This window comes from Ornithorhynchus anatinus, chromosome 5, assembly GCF_004115215.2.
Source record: "Ornithorhynchus anatinus isolate Pmale09 chromosome 5, mOrnAna1.pri.v4, whole genome shotgun sequence".
Lineage (NCBI taxonomy): Eukaryota > Metazoa > Chordata > Mammalia > Monotremata > Ornithorhynchidae > Ornithorhynchus > Ornithorhynchus anatinus.
Window position 1 is genome coordinate 86,066,649 of NC_041732.1, and position 23,559 is coordinate 86,090,207.

The 23,559-nt window shown below is 42.4% G+C and overlaps 1 protein-coding gene and 1 long non-coding RNA gene across 2 annotated transcripts in view; one reads left to right on the top strand and one right to left on the bottom strand.

Moving 5' to 3' along the window:
- TMX3 (thioredoxin related transmembrane protein 3) overlaps positions 1-23,559 on the top strand; it is a 72,744-nt gene that overhangs the window by 16,849 nt on the left and 32,336 nt on the right. The window contains exons 5-9 of the mRNA XM_029065176.2: positions 859-904; positions 5,266-5,346; positions 14,544-14,643; positions 17,873-17,950; positions 19,345-19,411. Of these exons, the coding sequence (XP_028921009.1) occupies positions 859-904; positions 5,266-5,346; positions 14,544-14,643; positions 17,873-17,950; positions 19,345-19,411 (372 nt within the window). The remainder of the gene's footprint in view (positions 1-858; positions 905-5,265; positions 5,347-14,543; positions 14,644-17,872; positions 17,951-19,344; positions 19,412-23,559) is intronic.
- Positions 19,472-20,715, bottom strand: LOC114812107. The gene is made up of 2 exons (XR_003759763.2): positions 20,587-20,715; positions 19,472-20,122 (listed from the first exon to the last, which is right to left on the bottom strand). It is a non-coding gene; the product is annotated as an uncharacterized LOC114812107 (long non-coding RNA).

Here is a 23,559-nt window from a genome sequence, read left to right on the forward strand (position 1 = left end):
GTCCTTTTCCTGGCTATGATGGAGGGGTCTGACTCTGTGAGTGGGAGCAGCTTTTATGCCTGGCCTGGCCTGGCAGTGCTCCCAGAGCATGCGGGGAGCAGGGACCCTCAGTGGCACGAGATAAGGCAGCGGTTACCCCGGTGCTCTTCTCCCCCCGATGACTGCCAAATACTAACCTCGAGGATGGACTGTAGAATACACTGAGCCTAGGGGCTATCTTTTCATCTCAGGGTCTATCATTTACACTACAATTATTAACTAACCCCAGCCGCTTTCTGGTGTTTGTTATATTTGAAGAATCCTTTTTATTGCCTTTGTCATCTCTAGCAGATGCTCTTTAATTCCTCTTTGGCCAGCTTATATCCTGTTTCCCTTCAATCTACCCCTCTATATGCTAATCTTCATCCTAGATTGCCTACTGTGTGCAAAGCACTGTATTAGACATACGGGAACCTAGCAATAGAAACGGAAACCCAGGCTTCTTTTCAGTTACTTCTTTTGGTACCCATTCCTTTCATTTTTTTCCCTGCATCGACATTTTATTCCCACCCCCTATATGAAAATTCAGCATATTAGTTTTGATTTTTTTTCTGTTTTTTCCCTGCAGCGAGAACATTACATTTAATCCGGTGATGAACATTATTGTGGAATATCTCTCCCATATAGTTCTCCTGTGCCGAGTCCTGTCCAGGGCTCATATATAAACCCAGTATATATTATCGTCTTGTGAGTTTCCTAGTTGTGCCAGAAAAGCCATTTATCCTACCCTAAGCCCCTTCATTTCTTATTTCCAAAGTATTGCTACATGAAGGGATTTAGCGCAATTTGGTTTTGACTCTAAGTACTTTTTCTTGTTAGGTGTTGCTTCAGAGTTTGGAGTTCGAGGATATCCAACAATTAAACTGTAAGTTTATTTTGAGCGTGAATCCCTGTTTACCCCTTCTGAATATCGTATCCATTGGCATATATCATTTCTGCACTTTAACTTTGTAACATTGTTGATAATTTTACTGGACATGGTAAGTTCTGGCTTTGTCGTATGCCAGGACACAAAATCATTCATCACTGGTGTAAATTTGTCCCAAGCAGTTTTAAATGAAAGGCTTAAGGGATTTATTTGTTGTTGTTTGGTTTTTGTTTTTTTTTAATAATTAGCACTAGATTTCAATAGAATATTCAGGAAAATCCCGATATTGCTATTCAATTATTGAGTCACACTTCTCTTTGTTTTGTATATTTATCTTTAGTCCTGACTTGTGTTATTTTTGTTTCTTTACCTTTCCTTCTGAATCTGTTAGCTCTGCCCTCTTCTCCTCGACCGGGGACCATGTCTAATTCTCACCAGCGTATTTGTTTTTACTGTTTACTAGATACCATTATTACAATCATTAAAAAAAATCACATTTGGTGGCCAAATTTGGTACTAAATGCCCAATCCTCAGAAGCTTCCGTCTGCCCATCCTCATCCGCATTAAAGAAAGATCTCTTACCCTTGGCTTTCCAGCACTGTCAGCTCGCCCCCTCTGACCTTACCTCGCTGATCACCTGTTACAACCCAGACCGTGCACTTTGCTTCTGTAACGCTGACGTTGTCACTGTACCTCAGTCTCGTCTGTCTCATCGCCTGTGTCTTCTGCAGTTCTGGAACTTACTCCCCTGTCATCCCATAGACCACTTTCAGAGCTGTACTAAAATCACATCTGACTAGGCCCGATTTCCCCTTCACATCCACCCTTCTCCACTTGGATAATAATAATAATGTTGGTATTTGTTAAGCACTTACTATGTGCAGAGCACTGATCTAAGCGCTGGGGTAGATACAGGGTAGTCAGGTTGTCCCACATCAGGCTCACAGTTAATCCTTATTTCAGAGATGAGATAACTGAGGCACAGAAAAGTTAAGTGGAAGAGCCGGGATTCGAACCCATGACCTCTGACTCCCAAGCCCGGGCTCTTTCCATTGAGCCACGCTGCTTCTCTATCTGTACCCATGAGCACTTGATATTCACCCCACTGACGGAGCCTCAGCACTTGGGTGCATATCTTATACTCTCCCATTTTCCCTGTCTGTAATAAGCGCTTAACGAATACCAACATTATTATTATTATTATTATTTTAAAGTCCCCTGCTTGACTGTAAGCCCCTTATGGGCGGGGAGTGTGTCTCTCCCAAGCACTTAGTAGAGGGTTCCCCACAGGGGTAGTGTTCACTGAATACCATTGATTTATTCATCACCGCTCCTCTCACACTTATTAGCGGTTGTAACCCCAAGGATACATTAACCTTTGAACCCAACAAAAGCAGCACAGGATAGAAAACGGGTCTCCCTTATAGCCTCAACGAAGGAATTGAATGAGCCACCTTTTGACGCCCCAGCTGAAGCCCTACTTGCCTCAGGATCTCCCCCTGCTCTTTCAGGAGATAGTGTGCAGAATGCTACTGAGGAGGGCAGACGGCTTGAAAACTGAGGATAGACATCGCTACTTAGTGGAGCCGTACTGCTAGATTGCAGATTTCTCATGGGCGGGATTCATATCGTCTACTGCTGTACTTAGCAAGTGCTCGGTACAATACGCTACGCATGGATGCTCAGTAAATGCAACTGATGGAGAGGGAGTTAAAGCCAGTGTTTGGACAGTTGCCTCCCGAGGCCACAGACCTTTCAGATACCTCATCCCAAGAGGTAAATGATCCAAAATTGGGTTCGTTTGGCAGTCGACCAACATGCCTCTTAATTAAACGTTAGTAGAACTGTCTGGTTGGGGAAGGTGCCATATAATGCCGCTTTTACTGATAAGATCATTATTTGGTGGTAATCAGTGGTCTCTGGTTTTCGGGTACTTAGACTCCTTACATGTTAATTGGTAATTGCCTGAGAGAAAATGATGTTATCAACATTTCCTTTGGTATTTTCACTATCCAACTTTTTTGCCCCATACCTCTCTTGTAACGTTAACCCAATGAACAACTTTCTCTTGATTTTAATCACTGAATCCAGTCATTACGTCTAGTTCTGATAGTCCCGTGTGGATGGCGTCAGTCAACCACCCATCTGTTTTAAGTTTAAATGAAGGTGCTACTTCCTTCCACAAAGGTAGACTTGCGTTCCTCTCTGGACCTGGTTGAGTTGAAGGGCACTTCATTTTATTTCTGGCTGGATTTGAGAAGGCAGAATCTCCCCAGATTCCTATGACTTGGGAACAGATTCTCATTAGGTCCTTTTCGTCTTCATCTCAGATTGTCTACTCATTCCGACCTTTGATGATTTTCAAAGAATTACCTTATTAAACATGAATTCACTGAGTGGATTTATTAATTTTCTATCACTCAAAATACCATTACTGTTTTATTCCATTTCCTGTTTTTTACTGTCTTTAAACTACTCAGTCATCTTGCCCCTTGATTTCATACTACAGCCCAGCCCACGCACTTCACCCCTCTAATGCAAACTGTCTAACTGCACGTCGATCTTGCCTGCCTCTCCACTGACCTCTCGCCCACATCCTGCCTCTGGCCTGGAACACCCTACCTCTTTATAGCCAACAATCACTTCCCCCTGCTTCAAAGCCTTACTGAAGGTACATGTCCTCCAAAAGGCCTTCTCCGACTAAGCCCTCAATTCCTTTTTTCATCATCCATCTGCATCGCCCTTGGGATTTGTACCCTTTATTCACCCCTCCCTCAGCTCCACACCACTTATGTATAGATCCATAATTTATTTCTAGTAATGTCCATCTCCCCCTCTAGACTGTAAGCTTGTTGTGGGCAGGGAAAGTGTCTACCAGCTCTGCTATATTGTGTTCTCCCAACCGCTTAGTACAGTACTTTGTGCACAGTAAGTACCGAATAAACAGAGTTGACTGATTTATTTCCCGTAGGAAAACGAGCTGAAGCAAAGACCAAAACTACCACCAATTTTAATGCTGGATCCCAGGGGCATAAATACAGTTCCTGGGGTTGGGATGGAGTGATGTCATACAGAGCCTGTACTTTTAAAAAGCCGTAAATGACTAATTCATACTTTTGTTAGAATATCAACTTAACGCATTACTGGGGAGTGAAATAAGCACAGTGATATCTCTCTTTATTGCTTTGTTGTACTTTCCACGTGCTTAGTACAGTGCTCTGCATGTAGTAAGTACTCAGTAAATAATGAATAAATGAATGTAATAAAATGAAATGCAAATGGGGAAAGGATTTATCTTTTAATCAGTCAGGCAGTGATAGTAGAGAAGCAGAGTGGCTCAGTGGAAAGAGCCCGGGCTTGGGAGTCAAAGGTCATGGGTTCGAATCCCTGCTCTGCCGCCTGTCAGCTGTGTGACTGTGGACAAGTCACTTAACTTCTCTGTGTCTCAGTTACCTCATCTGTAAAATGTGGATTAAGACTGTGAGCCTCATGTGGGACAACCTGATTCCCCTATATCTACCCCAGCGCTTAGAACAGTGCTTGGCACATAGTAAGCGCTTAACAAATACCAACATTATTATTATTTATTGTGTTCACTGGGTGCTACTTATCACCAGGAGAGCACAGTACAACAGAGATGGTAGACACATTCCCTGCCCTCAGTTTAGAGGGGACATTAAATTATGGATATGTATGTTTGTACATTGCATCGTACACTTACAGTCCTGGGCTCAACTTAGTCTTTTTGTCTTCTACTGCCCCTCTTTTGGTCAATCAGTGGAATTTATTGAGCGATTACTATGTGCACTGCATGGTATGAAATGCTTATATGTCCTCAGCCGATCAGAAAGCAGCATATGAGAAGCAGCATAGCTTAGTGGGTAGAGCACGGGCCTGGGAGTAAGAATGTCATAGGTTCTAATAACGACTCCACCACTTGTGCGTTGTGTGATCTTGGGCAAGTCACTTCACTTCCATGTGCCTCAGTTACCTACCTCATCTGTAAAATGGGGATCGAGACTGTCAGCCCCACATGGGACAGGGACTGTTTCCAACATGATTGGCTTCTGTCCAACCTGGTGCTTAGTAAAGTGCCTTGCTCATAGTAAGTGCTTAACAAGCACCATCGTTATTAGTATTATTATTATTATTATCAAGTGTCTTACATACCTGTTGTAACCTTTCAGATGTTTGCTCCTCATCTTTTCATGTGCTGATTTTGAGAAAGCATAGTCAACTGAGTAACTTCTACTAGAACCTCTTCAGCTCCTTAGATTTCGCATGGAGTGAACATTTTTCTTAGTAATTCTGAGACATTTCCTAAATGCTCTCCTAATTGTATTTTTCCTTATCATAGCTTAAAGGGAGATTTGGCATATAACTACAGAGGACCCAGAACCAAAGATGATATCATTGAGTTTGCTAACAGAGTGTCTGGGTAAGTGCTTATTTTTCCTCAATAACAAAAACGGGCCTTAATGTCATACCCTTTCCACCTTTTTCCCTTCCAACTCAAAATTGATCAGAGAAATAGTTTTTTAGAAACAAGTGATAATAATGATAGTAATAGTTATTTGTTAAGTGCTTACAATGTGCCAGACACTGTACTAAGTGCTGGGGCAGGTCCAAGATAATCAGGGCAAACAGTCCCACCAGATGTTCACATTCTAAGTGAGGGGAAAAAGGAAGGTGAGAGATGGGATGGTATTGAGTGCCCATTTTACAGAGGGGGAAACTGAGGCACAGAAAAGTTAAGTGACTTGCCTGTGGTCACACGGCAGGTATGTGTTGGAACGAGATTAGAACCCAGGTCCTTGGACTCCCAGGCCTGTGCTCTTTCCACTAAGCTACACTGTTAATGTTTAATATTTGTAATCTGAGGACCTGGATTCTAGTCCCGGCTCTGCCACTTGACTGCCACGTGACCTTGGGTAGGCCACTAAATTTCTCTGTATCTCAGTCTTCACCTCTGAAGTGGGGATTCAGTACCTGTTTTCCCTCCTACGTAGACTTTGGGCCCCAAGTGGGACAGGGACTGTGTCTAGCCTGGTTATCTTATAACTATTCCAGATCTCAGCGCAGTGCTTGGCACAGAGTAAGTGCTTTGCAAATGCCATTAATAGCAATAGTAGGGGGAGTAGACTGTAAGCTCATTGTAGGCAGAGAATGTGTCTGTTTATTATTATACCGTACTCTCCTAAGCACTTAGTACAGTGCTTTGCACACAGTAAGCCCTCAATAAATACGATTGAATGAATGAATGAATTGTAGTAATAGAAGTAGTAGTGATGTTGGTAATATCAGGAATAATATTCCTATAATATAATAGATATTAATTCATAATATATAATTAATATAATATTCCTATAATCCTATAATATTAGGAAGCAGCATGGCTCAGTGGAAGGAGCACGGGCTTAGGAGTCATAGATTGTGTGTTCTAATCCCGGTTCTGCCACTTGTCACCTGTGTGACTTTGGGCAAGTCACTTAACTTCTTGGTGTCTCAGTTACCTCATCTGTAAAATGGGGATTAAGACTGTGAGCCTCACATGGGACAACCTGATTACCCGGTATCTACACCAGTGCTTAGAACAGTTCTCGGCACATAATAAGCGCTTAACAGATGCCAACATTATTATTGTTATTATTATTAGTAACCCATTCTGATTGTTTTAAAGCTGGAATATTCATCATACGTTGGAGGCTTTAAATGTCTCCCATTTCCTCTAGAACACTTGGTTGCCATTCTGTGAAATCTTGAAAAATCACATTGCATTATTCACCTGCATCCATGCTGGACCCATGCGGACAAGTAGTTTCTTCCTCAGTGTGACAAACCCAGCTCAAACAGGCCATAAGTGTTTGGGATCATTTTATCTCATTACTTTATCAAGATAATAATGATGGGGTTTGTTGAGCACGTCTTATGTGCCAAGCACTGTTCTAAGCTCGGGATCTCACTTCAATTCATGTTGAAGACTTGCATTTTGGCAGCATAGATTGTTTATTTTATTTTGTTCAAAAGGTGGTGCAAAATCTGATGGGGAAGAAGAAAACTTGTAAAGTCAGATGTTTCTATTAGTACAGCTTCTTAGCTGCCTTGTTTCTGATTAACAAAAGAGCTTAGGGACTAGTATTTTTTTGCCCCAGGCTCCCACAGTCTTGTTGGCTGCTGCTAACATAATCCTATGGCAGTGAAACAGATGGTTTGTTGAATGATTTCATCGAATTCCAGGAAATTCCAGGCTGTCAACAGAATGAGAGAAATGCTGGTGAGAAAGCCTGAAATGCTTTATCTGCCCTGCAGGTGTTTTTTTTCTGGCCAAATGGAAAAAGAGAGCATGAGCCTGGAACTTAAAAGACCCAGATTTGACCTAACAATCAATCATATTTATTGGGTGCTTACTATGTTCAGGGCACTGTATTAAGTCCTTGAAAGAGTACAATACAACAGAATTAGCAGACACATTCCCGGCACATAATGGGCTTACGGTCTGGATGGGGAGACAGACGTTAATATGAATAAAAAAGTCATTTACAATATATGATCAAAAGTATATAAGTGCTGTGGGGGTCGGGTGAATATCAAATGTCCAAAAGTCTCAGATCCAAGAGCGTAGAGGAATCCAGTCCTGACTCTGTCATTGGTTTGCTGGGTGACCTCGGGCATGTCACTTAATGCCTCTGGACCTCACTTTGGTCAGCCATAAGATGGGAATGACATCTGGGCTCTCCACACCCCCTTAGGTTATGAGCCCATAGTGGGACAGTGACTGCCTAATCTGGTTATCTTCTAGCCACTCCAAGTGCTCAGTCCCCCTCTAGATTCTAAGCTCATTGTGGGCAGGGAATGTGTCCGTTTACTGTTATATTGTACTCTCCCAAGCACTTAGTACAGTGCTCTGCACACAATAAGCATTCAATAAATACAGTTGAATGGATGACAGTCCAGTGTTCTGCACACAGTTAGCTCTCAGTAAGTGCCATTGGCTGATTGATTGATATAGCAGAGTGTTTGACAGGCTGAGTGGACTTGCTAAGTACCATAGCTGTCTCCCATTAGGATTCCGTGGGTGTCCCCTAACACTTCCTTATACGAGCTTGGAGCTGCAAGTTAGAGATTTGTAGTGGGCCAATCTTGTTTGAAATGTGGTCAGTGTTATTTGTGACAGAAAGAATGCTTCCTCAGACCATCCTCTGGAAAACGTGGAAAGCAGCGTGGCTGAGTCTGAAAGAGCACAGGCCTAGGAGCCAGAGGACCTGGGTACTAAACCCGGCTCTACCACTTGCCTGCTGGTGACATTGGGCGAGTCAGTCAATCAATCAGTCATATTTATTGAGAGTTTACTGTGTGCAGAGTACAGCACTAAGCATTTGGGAAAGTACTGTATGACAGTGGGTAGACATGACCACTGCCCACAAAAAGCTGGCATTCTAGAGGGGGGAGGCAGACATTAAATAAATTCTGGATACATACATAGTGCTTTGGGACTGAGGGAGGAGTGAATAAAGGATACTCATACAAGTACAAAGGTGACTCAGGAGGGAGTTTCCTTATTTGTAAAACAGGTATTCACTATCCGTTCACCCTGCTAGTGAGACCATGAGCTCAGTCAGGGACAGGGTCTGACCTGAATCTCTTCTAATTACCCCAGGGCTTAATACAGTGCTTAGTATTTACTAAAGTGGTACATAGGAAGCACTTAACCAATGCCACAATTATCATTTTTATCATCATCTGTGTGTTTTTATGTTCTAGTAAATACTAGTAGGGTATAAGATTCCATGGTGTAAGATAAATGAGTGCTTTCAGATTTCGCTTTGAAACGTAAGTCTCGGCACTGATTATTTAATCTGTAAAAGCGAATGTCATAGGTAGGCTAAACTTAGAAGATCCTGACACCGGTCACAGGCTAAGATAGCCGGAGAGTTGAGGCAGTATTGTGGATAATTCAGGCCACAGTATTACAACTGAGGAAAGGCACTGGGGTAAGATTCGCATCAAAGCAACCGTTTATTTTTGATGCAGTAGTTGTAACAGTAAATTGTAAACTCTCAGGCTTGGGTTCAGATCTGGTCGATTTATTGTACTCTCCCCCACTGCTCAAAATAATATTCTGCAAACAGTAGGTATTCAATAAATGCTACTGTTGATAGCTAGTGGCAGTTGAGATAATGTGTTGAGCCCTGCTTAGTATAACCCACAGTAATAATAATAATAGTAGTATTTGTTAAGCACTTACTCTGTGCCAAGCACTGTTCTAAGCGCTGGGGTAGTGACAAGGTAAGCAGGTTGTCCCACGTGGGGCTCGCAGCTTTAATCCCCGTTTTACAGATGAGGTCACTGAGGGCCAGAGAAGTTAAATGACCTGCCCGAGGTCACACAGCAGACTTTAAGCTTTTGACCAAATACAACGGAAGCCAATCACACATTTCCAGCAAAGATGGAGCTTACAATCTGGGGAGAGACATGCAAAATTATTCACCAATAACGGGAGCGATTGGAAGAACACTGACCAATTAAGTAGATATTTAGGGGAAGGGGGTATAAAAGTAAAAGTGCAAAGGATGATTGTTAGGTTGAAACCACTTGAGGCGAATGGAGTTAATCATGGAAGATTTCCTGGAGGACTTGGTATTTTTAACAGAGTTTTAACTTTGGGAAGGCCTGAGTTATCTCCCATTTTGATGGAGAAAGGAGTTGTAGGAGGGAGAAGGAGTTGTAGGAGGGAGAATCAGGATTTAGAGACTGGAGAGTTGAAAGTAAGAGCCTGCAGAAGGGGATCCTGGACTGAGTGGAGATTGGAAGCTGGGTAATGGCAGCTGCAGAGAGCCACTAGGGTAGGTGGAAGAAGCTGGTGGCTGGAGAGCCTTGAAGCCAGGGTCAGGAGGCTTTGGTCCAAGCTCTGGAAGGTGAAAGCGCATCTCCTCCAAGAGGCCTTCCCTGATTAAGCCCCCCTTTCCTCTTCTCCTACCCCTTTCTGCGTCACCCCGACTTGCTCCTTCATTCATCCTCTCTCCCAGCCCCAAAGCACATATGTACATGTCTCTAATTTATTTATATTAATGTCTGTCTCTCCCTCCTAACTGGGAGCTCACTGTGGGCAGGGAATGTGTCTGCTTATTGTTATATTGTACTCTCCCAAGCACTTAGTACAGTGCCGTGCACACAGTAAGCACTCAGTAAATACGAATGAGTAAATGAATGATTGAAAGATGGACGGATGGACAGCCTTAGAGGTTTTTAAGGACTAGAGAGATGTGTGCCGAGGGACTTTTCAAGACCTCGGTGCAGTCAGCAGAGCGGAACGTGAACCCAAGTGAGGAGAAGCTCGAGGCTGGGGGATCAACGAGAAGGCCGACAAAGTAGTCCAACTGGGTTAGAGCGGGGGCTTGACAAAGGCCGGTGCCTGCATGACCAGAATTTGGAGGAAGAATCGGCAGATTTACCGATTCTCCTTCATTCGGTTGACTCAGTTCACTTGTGCACTGCCACGCGTTTATTGTGACGATGAGTTCTCAGTAGCCAGTCAGCACAACTACCACTGGCTGATTGTCTATTCATTTCTCTTTCCTGTAGTTTACTGGTGCTATCCCTCAATTCATGCAGAAGGCTCTGGTTTCTAATCCCAGGTCTGCCACTTGTCCGCTCTGTGACCTTGGGCAAGTCACTTCACTTCTCTGAGCCTCAGCTACCTCATCTGGAAAATGGGGATTAAGACTTGTGTGCTCCATGTGGCACAGGGACCGTGTCCAACCCAGTTAGCTTGTATCTACCCCAGTGCTTCGTACAGTGAACTGGCACAGAGTAGGCGCTTAACAAATACCACAATTAGTATTATTATTATTGTTACGATTACCTTCGTTTGATGAAGTAGTCGACAGTTTTAAGGATTCTCTGGAACAAAAGCTGAAATAATTTTATAAAACCTGCAGTCCTTCCACAGCTCCATTAGTATTTCTTGGCAGTTTTTTGGCTTTTCCCTGGATCACAGTAAGTTGTGGTTGTTCTGGCCTCTGCCAGAGCGAGGCATTTGCATCATTGTTAGGATGGATTACTCAACCAGTAACAGGAGCCAGGGTGATGCCAATGCATCTCTTCAAAGGGTTGGGAAATGGAAAGTGCTCTTACTTTCACGGAATCAACAGGGAACAAAAAACCCTGATTTCAGAGTAGGGTGCACACCTTTGGAGCGTATAAAAGTGATCTTTATATTTTTGATGGTATTTTTCATCCTTTTGCTTGTGATTTCAAATTAAGGGTGATTATTCTATTTTTGAGGGGAATTCTGGAATTTGGGGTGTTTTCTTTTAAATGTACAGACACTTCCATTATAAAACTATTTTGGATAGTAGGAAATGTTTTTGCAATCGATTAGTGGTGTTTATGGAGAAGACTGTGTGCAGAGCTCTGTGATAAGCGCCTGGGAAAATACTGTACAACAGAGATGGAAGACATATTCCCTGCCCTCAAGGAGCTGCAGTGAAAATTGTATTGATAAATCATTTTGTAATACTGATAATACTAGTAATTGTGGTATTCAAGTGCTCACTAGGCAAACGGCACTATATTAAGCTCTGAAGGTAGATTGAAGATAATCAGATAAGACACAGTCTCTCTTCTTCATGGGAATCCCATCTGAGGAGGTGGGAGAATGGGTATTGAATCTTCCATTGAGGAGACTGAATCACAGTGAAGTTAAATGACTTCTCCAAGGGCACACAGCAGACAGGTGACAGAGTTGGGATTAGAACCCAGGTCCTTTTACTCCCAGGCTCCATGTGGAACAGAAACTACCGTTTCTGACTCACTGGTTTGGGGTGTGTTATTCCCCCGGTCTTTTTTGTCGTTCAATTTGTGCAGGGGGACCTTTCTCCAACTGGAAATTCTGGCATTGATCTTTTGATCAGAAATGTGTTTTCTTGCATTTGTCCCTATTGAAAGTCATACTATTTTTGGAGGACGGTTTTTCCAATTTATCATTGTCACTTTGGATTTTATTGCCGTCTTCTGGCAGCTCGGTCCAATTTGGTGCCGTCTAGAAATGTGATGGATGTTCCCAGCATCTTTGGAGCCGATCAGAAATAGGTATCAAACCAAACTTGGCTGCCAGGCTATTGTTCGTGACTTACCACAAAAAGCTTATCCAGATTGACAAGATTTTATCGACAACTCAAATTTGGATGTGATTCTTGAGCCAGTTTTAAAATGGCCAAGACCATATTTTCCTAACGTGTCATTGAGGTAGTGTATGAAATAATGACCAAAGCCTTATCAGTGTAGGTAGTTTCCCTTTATTTGTGCCCACTTTTGTCCATGTTTTTTTCCCCCCCAATTCTGTTTTAGCCGGTGAAATTTGTCTGATATGATTTACTTTGAACAAAATGTAAAGGAGCATAAGCTCCTTGTGGCCAACGAGAACGTCGTGAGCTTCTGTTATACTTCCCAAATGCATATTACAGTGGTGTGGTGCGCCAAACTGCCATTATAGCTACCATGCTCCGCTGGCTGGTAGAATTTTATGCCTTTCTAGGAATTTCATTGTTCCTCTAGACTGTATGCTCGCCTCGGGTAAGGAATGTGTCTGCCAGTTCTATTGTATTGTACTTTCCCAAGCGCTTGGTACAGTGCTCTGCACATAGTAAGTGCTCCACAAATATTACTTGGTAAGTACCAGGTTTATTCTCTCCTCCATTTCAAAATTCAGTCCATCGCCATATACTAGCCATTCTACCTTATAATGTCTTGAGCATCCTCCTCTTCCCCAGCCCACAAACTTTACTCTTCTAACATCAAGCTGTTTGCTCTACCTTGATCTCATCTGTCTCACTGATAATCCTCTGCTCACATCATCCTTCTGGCCTGGAACTCCCTCCCCCTTCATATCTAACCGTCTCCCCATTCTCCCCAACTTGAAAACCCTACTAAAATCCCATGTCCTCCAGGAGACCTTTCATGACCAAACCTTTGTTTGCCCCACCCTATTTGCCCTCTCCCTTCTTATATTCTGCTGTTTCCGCTATCTGAAATTAATTTTATTGTCTGTCTCCCCATCTAGACCATATTCTCCTTGTGGGTAGGTATCGTGTCTACCAACTCTATTGTATGGCACTTTCCCAAACGATTAGTAGTGCTCTCAGCACACAGTAAGCACTTAAGAAATTCTGTCTATTGATTATATAAAAAAAGGGTCATCATCCTAATTTAATCCTCAGGGTTTTACACTAGTCTTCCATGAGTTCTTAAAAATGTTGGCTTGGCTAGTAGCTTGCAACCAATCCTCCAGTTGCTTATGTGCTCTAGGATCCCTGCATGCCATTCAAGCTCTGCTGCTATAGGCAGCGAGGCCTAGTGGATAGAGTAAGGGCCTCGGAGACAGAAGGACCTGGCTTCTAATTCATTCATTCAGTCGTATTTATTGAGCGCTCACTGTGTGTAGAACACTGTACTAAGCGCTTGGTAGAGGTTAATACAACAAACAGTCATGTTCCTTGCCCTCAGTGAGCTTACAGTATAGAGTCGGGGTGATGGAAATCAATTACAGATACAATTAATAATAATAATGATAGTATTTGTTAAGTGCATACTATGTACCAAGCACTCTTCTAAGTGCTGATAGATAGGAACATAAGTGTTTTGGGGCTGGGAGGTGGGAAGAGCAAAGGAGCAAGTCAGGGAGACGCAGAATGGATTGGGAGATGAGAAGTGGGACTTAGTCTTGGAAGGCCTCTTGGAGGAGATGTGCCTTCTATAAGGATATGAAGGGGGCTCCGTCACTTGTCTGCTCTGTGACTTTGGGCAAGTCACTTCACTTCTCTCTGCCTTAGTTCCCTCATCAGTAAAATGGGGATTAAGACTGTGAGCCTCCTGTGGGACAGAGACTGTGTCCAACCTGATTTGCTTGTATCTTCCCCCAGCGCTTAATACAGTGCCTGGCACAGAGTAAGGACTTAACAAATACCACAAATAACGCATTTAGATTTCTTTTTTCTGCACATTTTCTTTATAATGCTTTCTTTCCCAATTTTAACTAGACTTTCCATCATTCTGTCACCAGTGGGAGTACAGTGCTCTGCTCACAGTAAGCACTCAGTAAATGCCATTCATTGATCGATTGTCGTGGTCATTTGATCTTCTCTGCAAAGCTATAACTGAAAAAAAAATTACAAGTTGGCAGTCCTTTAGTGACCCTCGACAGATGTCCTTGTTCCCATTTCTGTTGCCTTCCTCATTTGCCATTTCTAATAGAGGACTTCTTTATTATCATCATCAGATTAACTGATAAATGTCAGCACATTTTCTTGAATGCATGCTCTGGGCAGATCTCTTTAATAGCCGCTTTGGCAATACTCAAACCAAAGTCAGTAGGTGCTTCTGGCCCTCTGGGAGTTGACACTTTCCTGGAAAAATATACATGTGTAATGTACTTAAGAGCGAGATCAGTGATATGAAGAAAAGTCCAAGTGAAGAAATACATCCGTAACAGGCCCAATCTACAGTTTTGAGGTGGTCACTGGGCTAGCAAGGCCAGGAGAGTCGGGGGGATTATTCAGAGGATGTCCCTGTGAAGAGTGTTTTTTTAGGGGGTTTGGAAAAGCACAACTAATGCATCATTTCCCCCCTTCTTTCCAGGCCTCTAATCCGGCCCCTTCCGAGCCAGCCGATGTTTGAACACGTGCAAAAGAGGCATCGTGTGTTTTTTGTTTATATTGGGGGAGAATCACCTTTAAAGGTAGGCCGTGAAGATGTAGAGATTAAAAAAAGAGTGATATGTTGAAAAGATTTTTCACGCAGGAGCTCAAGCCTCAGAAAAGTGTCAAAGTTGTGTGTCGTAAAATGAACTTAACAAGCTTCTCCCAGGAATATGCATTCCTGCAGAAACGTTGAAACTGAACTGTAATCGAATGGCAGACATTCATGTAGGTTACATAAACTGAATTATTAACCAAGTCCAGTTCTGTGTGTCTGTAAATTTAAATAATTTAGCAAGCCTAGTGGATAGAATTACTCTGCTTGCCTGAACTTTGAGGGAGCAGGGTGGCTATTGAAATTGCAGGGCATATGGGGAGGTGATTGAGAGAAGCAGGAGTGTAATCAACTGATCAGTCAATCGATCAATCATATTTATTCAGTGCTGAACTATGTGCAGAGCACATAGTACTAACGGCTTGGGAGGGTACAGTACAGCAGAATTAGCAGACACGTTCCCAGCCCATTATGAGCTTACAGTTTTGAGAGGGAGACAGACATTACTATGAATAGTAATTTATAATCTATAATTTCAGGATATATATGTGAGTGCTGTAGGGTTAAGGGAGGAGCAAATACGAAATTTCCTAAGGTCACAGGTCGAAGTGGATAGAGGATGCAGAAGGGAGACTGAGCTGGGGAAAAGAGGGATTGATTGGAGAAGATCTCTTGGAGGAGATGTGTCCTAAGTAATGCTTTGAAGATGGAGAGAGTGGTTGCCTAGCCTTTAGGGAGGGGGAGTGAGTTCCAGGCTAGGGGGAGGATGTGGGAAAAGGGGTTGGTGGTGAGATAGACGAGATTAGGGCCCAGTGAGTAAACTGGCGCAGAGGAGCAGAGCGTCTGGGCTGGGCTGGAGTAGGAGATTGTTAAGGTGAGGTTGGGTGACGTGAGCTGACTGAGGCCCTTAAAGCCAGTGTTCAATGTGGAGGTGGATGGACAACCCTTGGAGGTCCTTGAGGAACGGAGAGACGTGAACCGAATGTTTTTAATGATAAATGACCTACAAAACTGATGGAAGTTTCAGTTTTTTGGAAATGGCTGCAAAGAACCAAATGCTGAGGGAAGGAGGGCATAAGCTGTCACGTTGTACCCACTGAAGGAATTTTGGGGATTTCCTGTAATTGGACTCTTTGGGTTAATGTAGGCCACATCCATCACCATTGATATCTTTATGTCAAAGTGGAACTAACATTCTGAAGGAGTGGTTGAGCTCCGGAGGCATGACTGTGTTTTAACAGTTGGGCTCTGTGTCCATTCATCTGCTGAAGTGTTCTTTGAATGTTGTTTATGGGGTTCGTGACAGTGGAAGGGGCAAAAGGTGTCTTTGATCGGCTAAGGGATGAAAGAAGCCCAGAATGGGAAAGAAAGTCCACTAGAGTAGTACTGATGTAGAGAAAAGGAGAATTTAGGGGAGGAAAACTAGACAAGAAAGAGGAGGAAGGCTTGCAGTCTTTTTCTAACCTGATTGGAGAATGAGGATTCTTTTGATTTGAGATTTAGGTTCTTTTAGTTAAAGCGGCTGCATTACAAGTGATCGGATTGCCAGGTGTTCAGACAGTGGTCAAGCATGTCCACTTAGGTGTGCTGGCTCACAGAGGAGAGAAAAAAAGATCTCAGAATCCCTATTGCTTTCAATGTTTCTTGGTTGGGAGAAAGTGAAAGTGGATAATAATAATGGTAGTACTTGTTAAGTGCTTACTATGTGCCAAGCAGTGTTCTAAGCACGGGGTAGGTACAGATTCATCAGATTGGACACAGTCCCTGTTCCACATGGGGCTCTCACTCTTATCCCCATTTTACATAAAAGGTAACTGAGGCCCAGAGATGTGAAGTGACTTGTCCGAGGTCACACAGCAAATTGGCAGAGCTGGGATAGACCTCAGGTCCTTCTGATTCCCAGGCCCTTACTTTATCCACTAAGCCACTTTGCTTCTCGTGGCCTAGAGAAGAGGCGTTCTGTTGCCGTCTGAATGGGAGTTCCCCCTCTGAAGCCGTACGTCTTGTGGTCTTTCTGGGTGGCAGGTATTGTTGTGAGCCATGGCCTGATAGGCCAAAATAACTCTCCGGTCCTTGGATGGCAGAAAGTGACACCTGTTGGTCTTCCTCTCTTCCCTGGCGGGGCCTGTGCAGGGAAAGTGGACAGGGAAGGATATGGAATTTCCATCTCACACTTCTGTGTTCAGTTTAGTTTGGCAAAAGCCCCATGAACTTCAGTTTAACTTCCTTCTTTTCTCTTCCCCTTATTGTATTGCTGGACAAACCCTATTTGCTAATATATATTATTAATATTGTATATATTATTTTATATATACACACATATTATTTAGTGTGTTAGTTATTATTCATTAAGTAGTGACAACCTTAGAGATAATAATTATGGTATTTGTTAAATTCTTACCATGGGTCAGGGACTGTACTAAGCTCTGGGGTGGATACAAGCAAATCGGGTTGGTCACAGTCCCTGTCCCACATGGGGCTCACAGTCTCAATCCCTATTTTACAGATGAAGTAACTGGCACAAAGAAGTATCTATATGGTATTTAAGTGCTTGCTGTGTGCCAGATACTATTCTAAGAGCTGGGGTAGATAGAAGCTAATCAAGTTGGACACAGTACATGCTCCACATGGGGCTCACAGGCTTAATCCCTATTTTGCCAATTATGGAACTGAGGTAGACAGAAGAGAAGTGATGAAGTGACTCACCCAAGGTCACAGAGCAGTGGCGGAGTGGCGGAGCCGGGATTAGAACCCAAGTCCTTCTGACTCCCAGACCCTTCCTCTATCCTCTAAGCCACTCTGTTTTTATAAATGCGAGGCACTCTTTTCCGGAGACCACCACTTTATCTGCTGTGTGACCTAGGGCAAGTCATTTAACTTCTCATTGCCTGTTACCTCATCTGTAAAATGATTGGGGAAGGAGGTAAGACTATAAGCCCCATGTGGGTATGGACTTTGTCCACCCTGATTTAACTTTACCCTGGTGCCTAATAGAGTGCCCGGCACACAGTAGTAGAATTTTAAAAAAACAAAAAGCCCCACAAAAAACTAGCGATGTTTCATTACTCTTTAATTTTAAATGTGTTCGTTAGACTCAGGCTGTCTTGTTTTTACTTGAATTTATACATAGTAATATTTTCTGAATCATAATAATGTACAATTGATGCATGTACTTGCCTCTACTGAGATATATTTTCTTGTTTCATATCTCATAGGAAAAGTTTATAGAAGTGGCTTCGGAATTAATTGTCTATACATACTTCTTTTCTGCATCAGAAGACGTTGTACCTGAGGTAATTTGCTTTAACCAGTGATTTGCAGTGCAATGTTTTTGCCTCTGATAATGAACTTTTCAATAGTTTTTGATGTGTCATTTTGATAAAAAAATATAATTTACCTTTACTTTCAGTTTCATTGAAGAGTTGACCTCTGACCACTAACAAAGGTAGAATTTAGAAATGATTGCATAACTGAAAGCTTGTTTTCCAGAAAGTTTGAAACTCAGTAATTCTTCCCAGAGGGAATTGTTAAACATTACTCGTTTCTAAAAGGGATTCTTCAGTTGCAAAATGTATTTTAAAGAGAAAAATATGCATATCAAGATTGCAACCTTCTCAAATGCATATAAAATGTTTTTTGGTTTTTGTTTTGTTTTTCATTGTGGAAGGCACTAGTCAGTTTTTTTCCATGTCCTCAATGAGTCTGGAAGTGCTTCCCTATTTTTCATTGGCATGAAATACCAGAATAGGCTGTGGTATTTTTATTCCTAGAAAATTTGAGAAAAGAAAATAGATATTCATGGGGCAGTTAGTGAGCTGCCCTTAAAGATTCTTAGAGATTTTTTCCGGCTTTGATATTGTTTGATTGGCTTATGATTTTCATTATGTCCTAGAGAGATATTTGGAGATCTCTCAAAATATATGTGTGTGTGTGTGTGTGTGTATATATATAATCTTTCATTAATTTCTTGAATTGGAGAAAAGGAGTTTCTACTCAGTTTTCTGGGGGATGTAGTTAGTTTTCTCATAAAGTCGTTATTGATGGAAGTCATGATTAATCTGTGTCCAGCATTTGCCTTTTTTTGTACTCATCCTGTGGGTGGTCTTGAGAACGTGCTGCCCCTGGGCCCTTGTGCTATGTGGCCGCCTGTCTGTCCCCGTTGCCCCTTTGGGAACACGAATGGCAGGGAACAGAGAACGCGGGGATTGTGGCGCAGACCACTGCTTCCCTCTAATCAATCCCCCTGGACAGGTTTTGGATCTCAGTTGTCCCAGAGGAAGACTCATCCTTTGCTCCCAACGGGCGACTCCATCATCATTAGAAAGTAAGCTGTTCAAGTTTCAGAAAAAAAACATGCTAGCTGAACTGTTGGAGTTACTATTGGGATCCCCAAACCATGTGTGAGCCTGGAAAGATTCTTTGACAATTCAAACCTGCAACAACACATGGATCCTCCTTTTTTTTTTTTATTCACATTTAAAATAAAATCTGCAGGTCAAAAATCACATTCGATGGTGGTTGGATTTCCTGGTGAGGGTTGTGAACGAATTAAAATGAGCTTTGCCCAAGGTTTATGATCAGTAGACTTACTGTGTGTATCTCAACATTTGGGAAATGAAGGATGTGTTAGTATCTCCATTTGTTACCCAGTCCATTTTTGATGATTGCCAGCTTTCTATTCTTACAGTATATAACACTCAACGAGATGCCCGCTGTGCTTGTTTTCAAAGATGAAACCTATTTTGTGTATGATGGTAAGTTGTACTATTAAAATTCATAATTATTTGTAAAGAAAGGATAAGCCACACATTTAGCTCATTTTTTAGAGTCCCTTTATTTTCAGAATAATGAACATCCTTAAAAAAACAGATGGTTTAGAGATCCATTTCTGTGGAAGTTTCTCATTTTCAGCAGTAGCAAATTGTGGTACATCCTGGAAGCTCCTTGTGAGAAAGGATCACATCTACCAACCAGGTGGAATTTTGCTTGCCCAAGTGCTTAGTACAGTGCTCTGTACACACGAAGTGCTCAATAAATACCACTGGTTGATTGTGTTTCTTTTGAAACTTGCTAAATAGACCAGTACCATTCTGTCTGTTCAGTATCTTTTACTTCTTTTGTGTACAGGGCACAGTCTAGATAAATTGGTCATTATTTTTCTCATGATCTTCTGTCTTCTGGTGGAAAAGTCTAAAGCTTGTGACATATAAAGGAGAATGTATTTAAGTGACAGCACTCTTGCATCATCCTTTGCCAGCCAGGTTGAGAAAATGAATGAGATTTTGTTGTAGTTGCTTACAGTTGTTTCCCTCTGGATTCCACATGGAAGCTTAAAATGAAGTGTTTTCAAAGTTTCTATTAAGTCCTGATTTTCACTTTGAAGCTCTATTTCCATTATTTGCTTCGAAGATGAAAATCGAACAGTAACACCAAATCTCTTTTCGATACATATTGAAGGAACTGACCTGAAACATTAAAAAAAAAATAATCGCAGATTTTCACTTATTGGGTGAAGTTACAATTGGAAATATTTTATCAACATTGTTCTCAAACAGTATCTACAGCATTTATTCACCTTTTCAAAAAGAATACACATTTTAACAAACCAAGTCTGTAAGGGCATTTGTTACGTATGTTATCTGTGCAGTAAAACTGTGATTAAAAAAGAGTTTAGCAACTGTGCTTGAAATGACGCTATAAAACTTTAATAGCATAATCAGTCATGTTGAAGTAAATCTTGGTTGTACTTCTGTGAAATTTTAAATGGAAAGTTGAACCTTAGTTTAATATTACATTCAGAAGAATGTCTTCCTGTTGGTACACTACCTTGTAAAGAAAATCATTGCATTATTAATTGTTAAAGGAGTTCCCTTGGGTACTGCCACTGACTAGAAAATACTATGAAAGAATAATTCTAAGACGTACTTACCATAAGATCAGCAATGCACCAATGAGTGCCATTTTTGCGTCAGTAATTCAGGCACTTCTGTACAGCTTTACCTTCTTGTCACCAAGTTCTTTGAAACGTCCTATACTCTCAAAGGAAGTGGTTTGTGCCCAGACATGCCTGCTTTATATATAAAGGGTTTCTGATGGGTTCTTTTCTCTCCAAGATGGGAAGTGAAACAGAAAACTGAAACTAGCAAACTAGAACACAGAAAAGTAAGAAATTATGATGCAATTGGGATTATTTCCCAGGGAGTGGGGGAAAAAAACACCAGAAAGTACAGAATTTGTGCAGTTTTCAAATGAAAAAGCTCCAGTAAATAGAGAAATCCCCCCAAAGAACCTTTTTTTATTATTATTGTATTGTTAATAATAATAATATTTGTTAAGCATTTACTGTGTGCCCAGCACTGTACTAAGTGCCAGGGTGCATACGAGCAAATTGAATTGGACACAGTCCCTATCCCACATGGGGCTCACAGTCTCAATCCCCATTTTACAGATGAGGGAACTGAGGCACAGAGAAGTGAAGTAACTTGCCCAAGGTCACAGAGCAGACACTTTGGGGTCCAGTCAAACAATCAGTCACATTTATTGAGTACTTCCTTATTTTTATTTTCCTACGCAAACCCTGCGTCCCCTGACTTTCCCATCGCTGTAGATGGTGCCACCAACCACCCCGACTCTCAAGCTTGTAACCTTGATGCTATCCTTGACTTCTTTCTCTGTCATTCAGTCCGTTATTTGATCCGTCAAAAAAGTCCTATCAATTTGACCTTACCAGCATTGCTAAAAAATCTAAAAATTAATCAAAGAAGCAGCATGACTCAGTGGAAAGAGTCTGGGCTTCAGAGTCAGAGGTCATGGGTTCTAATCCCAGCTCTGCCACTTGTCAGCTGTGTGCTTTGGGCAAGTCACTTCACTTCTCTGTGCCTTAGTTACCTGATCTGTAAAATGGGGATTAAGACTGTCAACCCCGCGTAGGACCTGATTACCCTGTATCTACCCCATCGCTTAGAACAGTGCTTGGCACATAGTAAGCGGTTAACAAATGCCAACATTGTTATTATTATCCCAGCTCTGCCACTTAGCTGTGTGACTGTGGGCAAGTCACTTAACTTCTCTGTGCCTCAGTTACCTCATCTGTAAAATGGGGATTAACTGTGAGCCTCACGTGGGACAACCTGATTACCCTGAATCTACCCCACTGCTTAGAATAGTGTTCTGCACATAGTAAGCGCTTAACAAATACCAACATTATTATTATTATTATTATTAATCCAAGCACTTATCCTGTCCTATCTTGAATACTATATCAGCCTCTTTGCTGACCTCCCTGCCTCCTGTCTCTCCCCACTCCAGTTCATACTTCCCTCTGCTGACCAGATCATTTTTCTACAAAAGCTCTAAAGCCATATTTCCCCACTGCTCAAGAACCTCTAGTGGTTCTCGAGCTCTCACCCACATCCTGCCTCTGGCCCGAAATGCCTCCTCGTGTCTAACAGACAGTGACTCTTCTTCCTCCCCACCCTCGTCAAAGCCTTATTGAAGGCACATTTCCTCCAAGAGGCCTTCCGTGCATTCATTCATTCTGTCGTATTTATTGAGTGCTTACTGTGTGCAAAAGCACTGGATTAAGCGCTTGGGTGAGTACAGTACAGCAACAAATAGATACATACCGTGCCAGCAACAAGCTCACAGTCTAGAGGGGGAGATAGACATTAATATACATAAATAAATTATAGATAAATACATGGATGGGAGGGAGGATGAATGAAGGGAACAAGTCAGGATGACGCAGCAGGGAGTGGGAGAAGGGGACAGGAGGGTTTAGTCAGGGAAGGCTTCTTGGAGGAGATTATCCTCCAATAAGACTTTGAAGTGAGGGAGAGCAGTTATCTGAGGAGGGAGGGCATTCCAGGCCAGAGGCAAGGTGTGGGCGAGGGCTCTGTGGCTAGATTTATGAAATCAAGGTACAGAGAGAATGTTAGTATTAGAGGAACGAAGTTTACGGGCTGAGCTGTAGTAGGAGAGTAGTGAGGAGAGGACCAAGGGGACATGCTGATGAAGTGCTTTAAAGCCAATGGTGGGAATTTCCTATTTGATGCAGAAGTGGATGGGCAATCATTGGAGTTTCCTGAGGAATGGGGAAACATGGTCTGAATGTTTTTGAAGGAAAATGATCTGGGCTGGAGGGTGGAGTGTGGACTGGAGTGGGAAGAGACAGGAGTCAGGGAGGTCAGCAAGGAAGCTGATAGAATAATCAAGACTCTCTTCTCTATCACCCTGACTTGCTCCTTTCATTCATCACTACCTCCCAACCCTACAGCACTTAGGTGCAAACCTGTGATTTACTGATTTACATTAATGTCTGTCTCCCCCTCTAGACTGTAAGCTCATTGTGAGCAGGGAATGTGTCTGTCCTGTTGTTATATTATACTCTCCCAAGTGCTTAGTAGAGTGCTCTGCCCACAGTAAGTGCTCAAGAAATACAACTGTGTGACTCTTCCCCCTCACTCCTCTCCAGGCCCTCCAGCAGGCGTGGCAGCAGGAATGGTCGGTGGAGAGCACCCCCACATCAGCACCCCTGGGTTTCAGTCATTACTTATGTGGTGTGGCCTAGTGGGCCTCGGTTTCCCCATCTGTAAAATGAGAATTTCATTCGATCGTATTTATTGAGCGATTACCGTGTGCAGAACACTATACTGAGAGCTTGGAAAGTACAATTTGGCAACTGAATTTAATGCCTTTTCTCCCTTCCCCTTAGACTGCAAACCCCAGGTAGGACAGGAACTGTGTCCAACCTAATTTTCTGATCTCTACCCCACTGCCGAGTATAGTCTCTGGCTCCTAGTAAACACGTTGTGAATACCACACTTTATATTGTTAGTAATAGTGGTATTCTTAGTAATGAAATTAGGTCCAGCTTGGGTCAGTGAGGCTCTTCAGAGAGGAA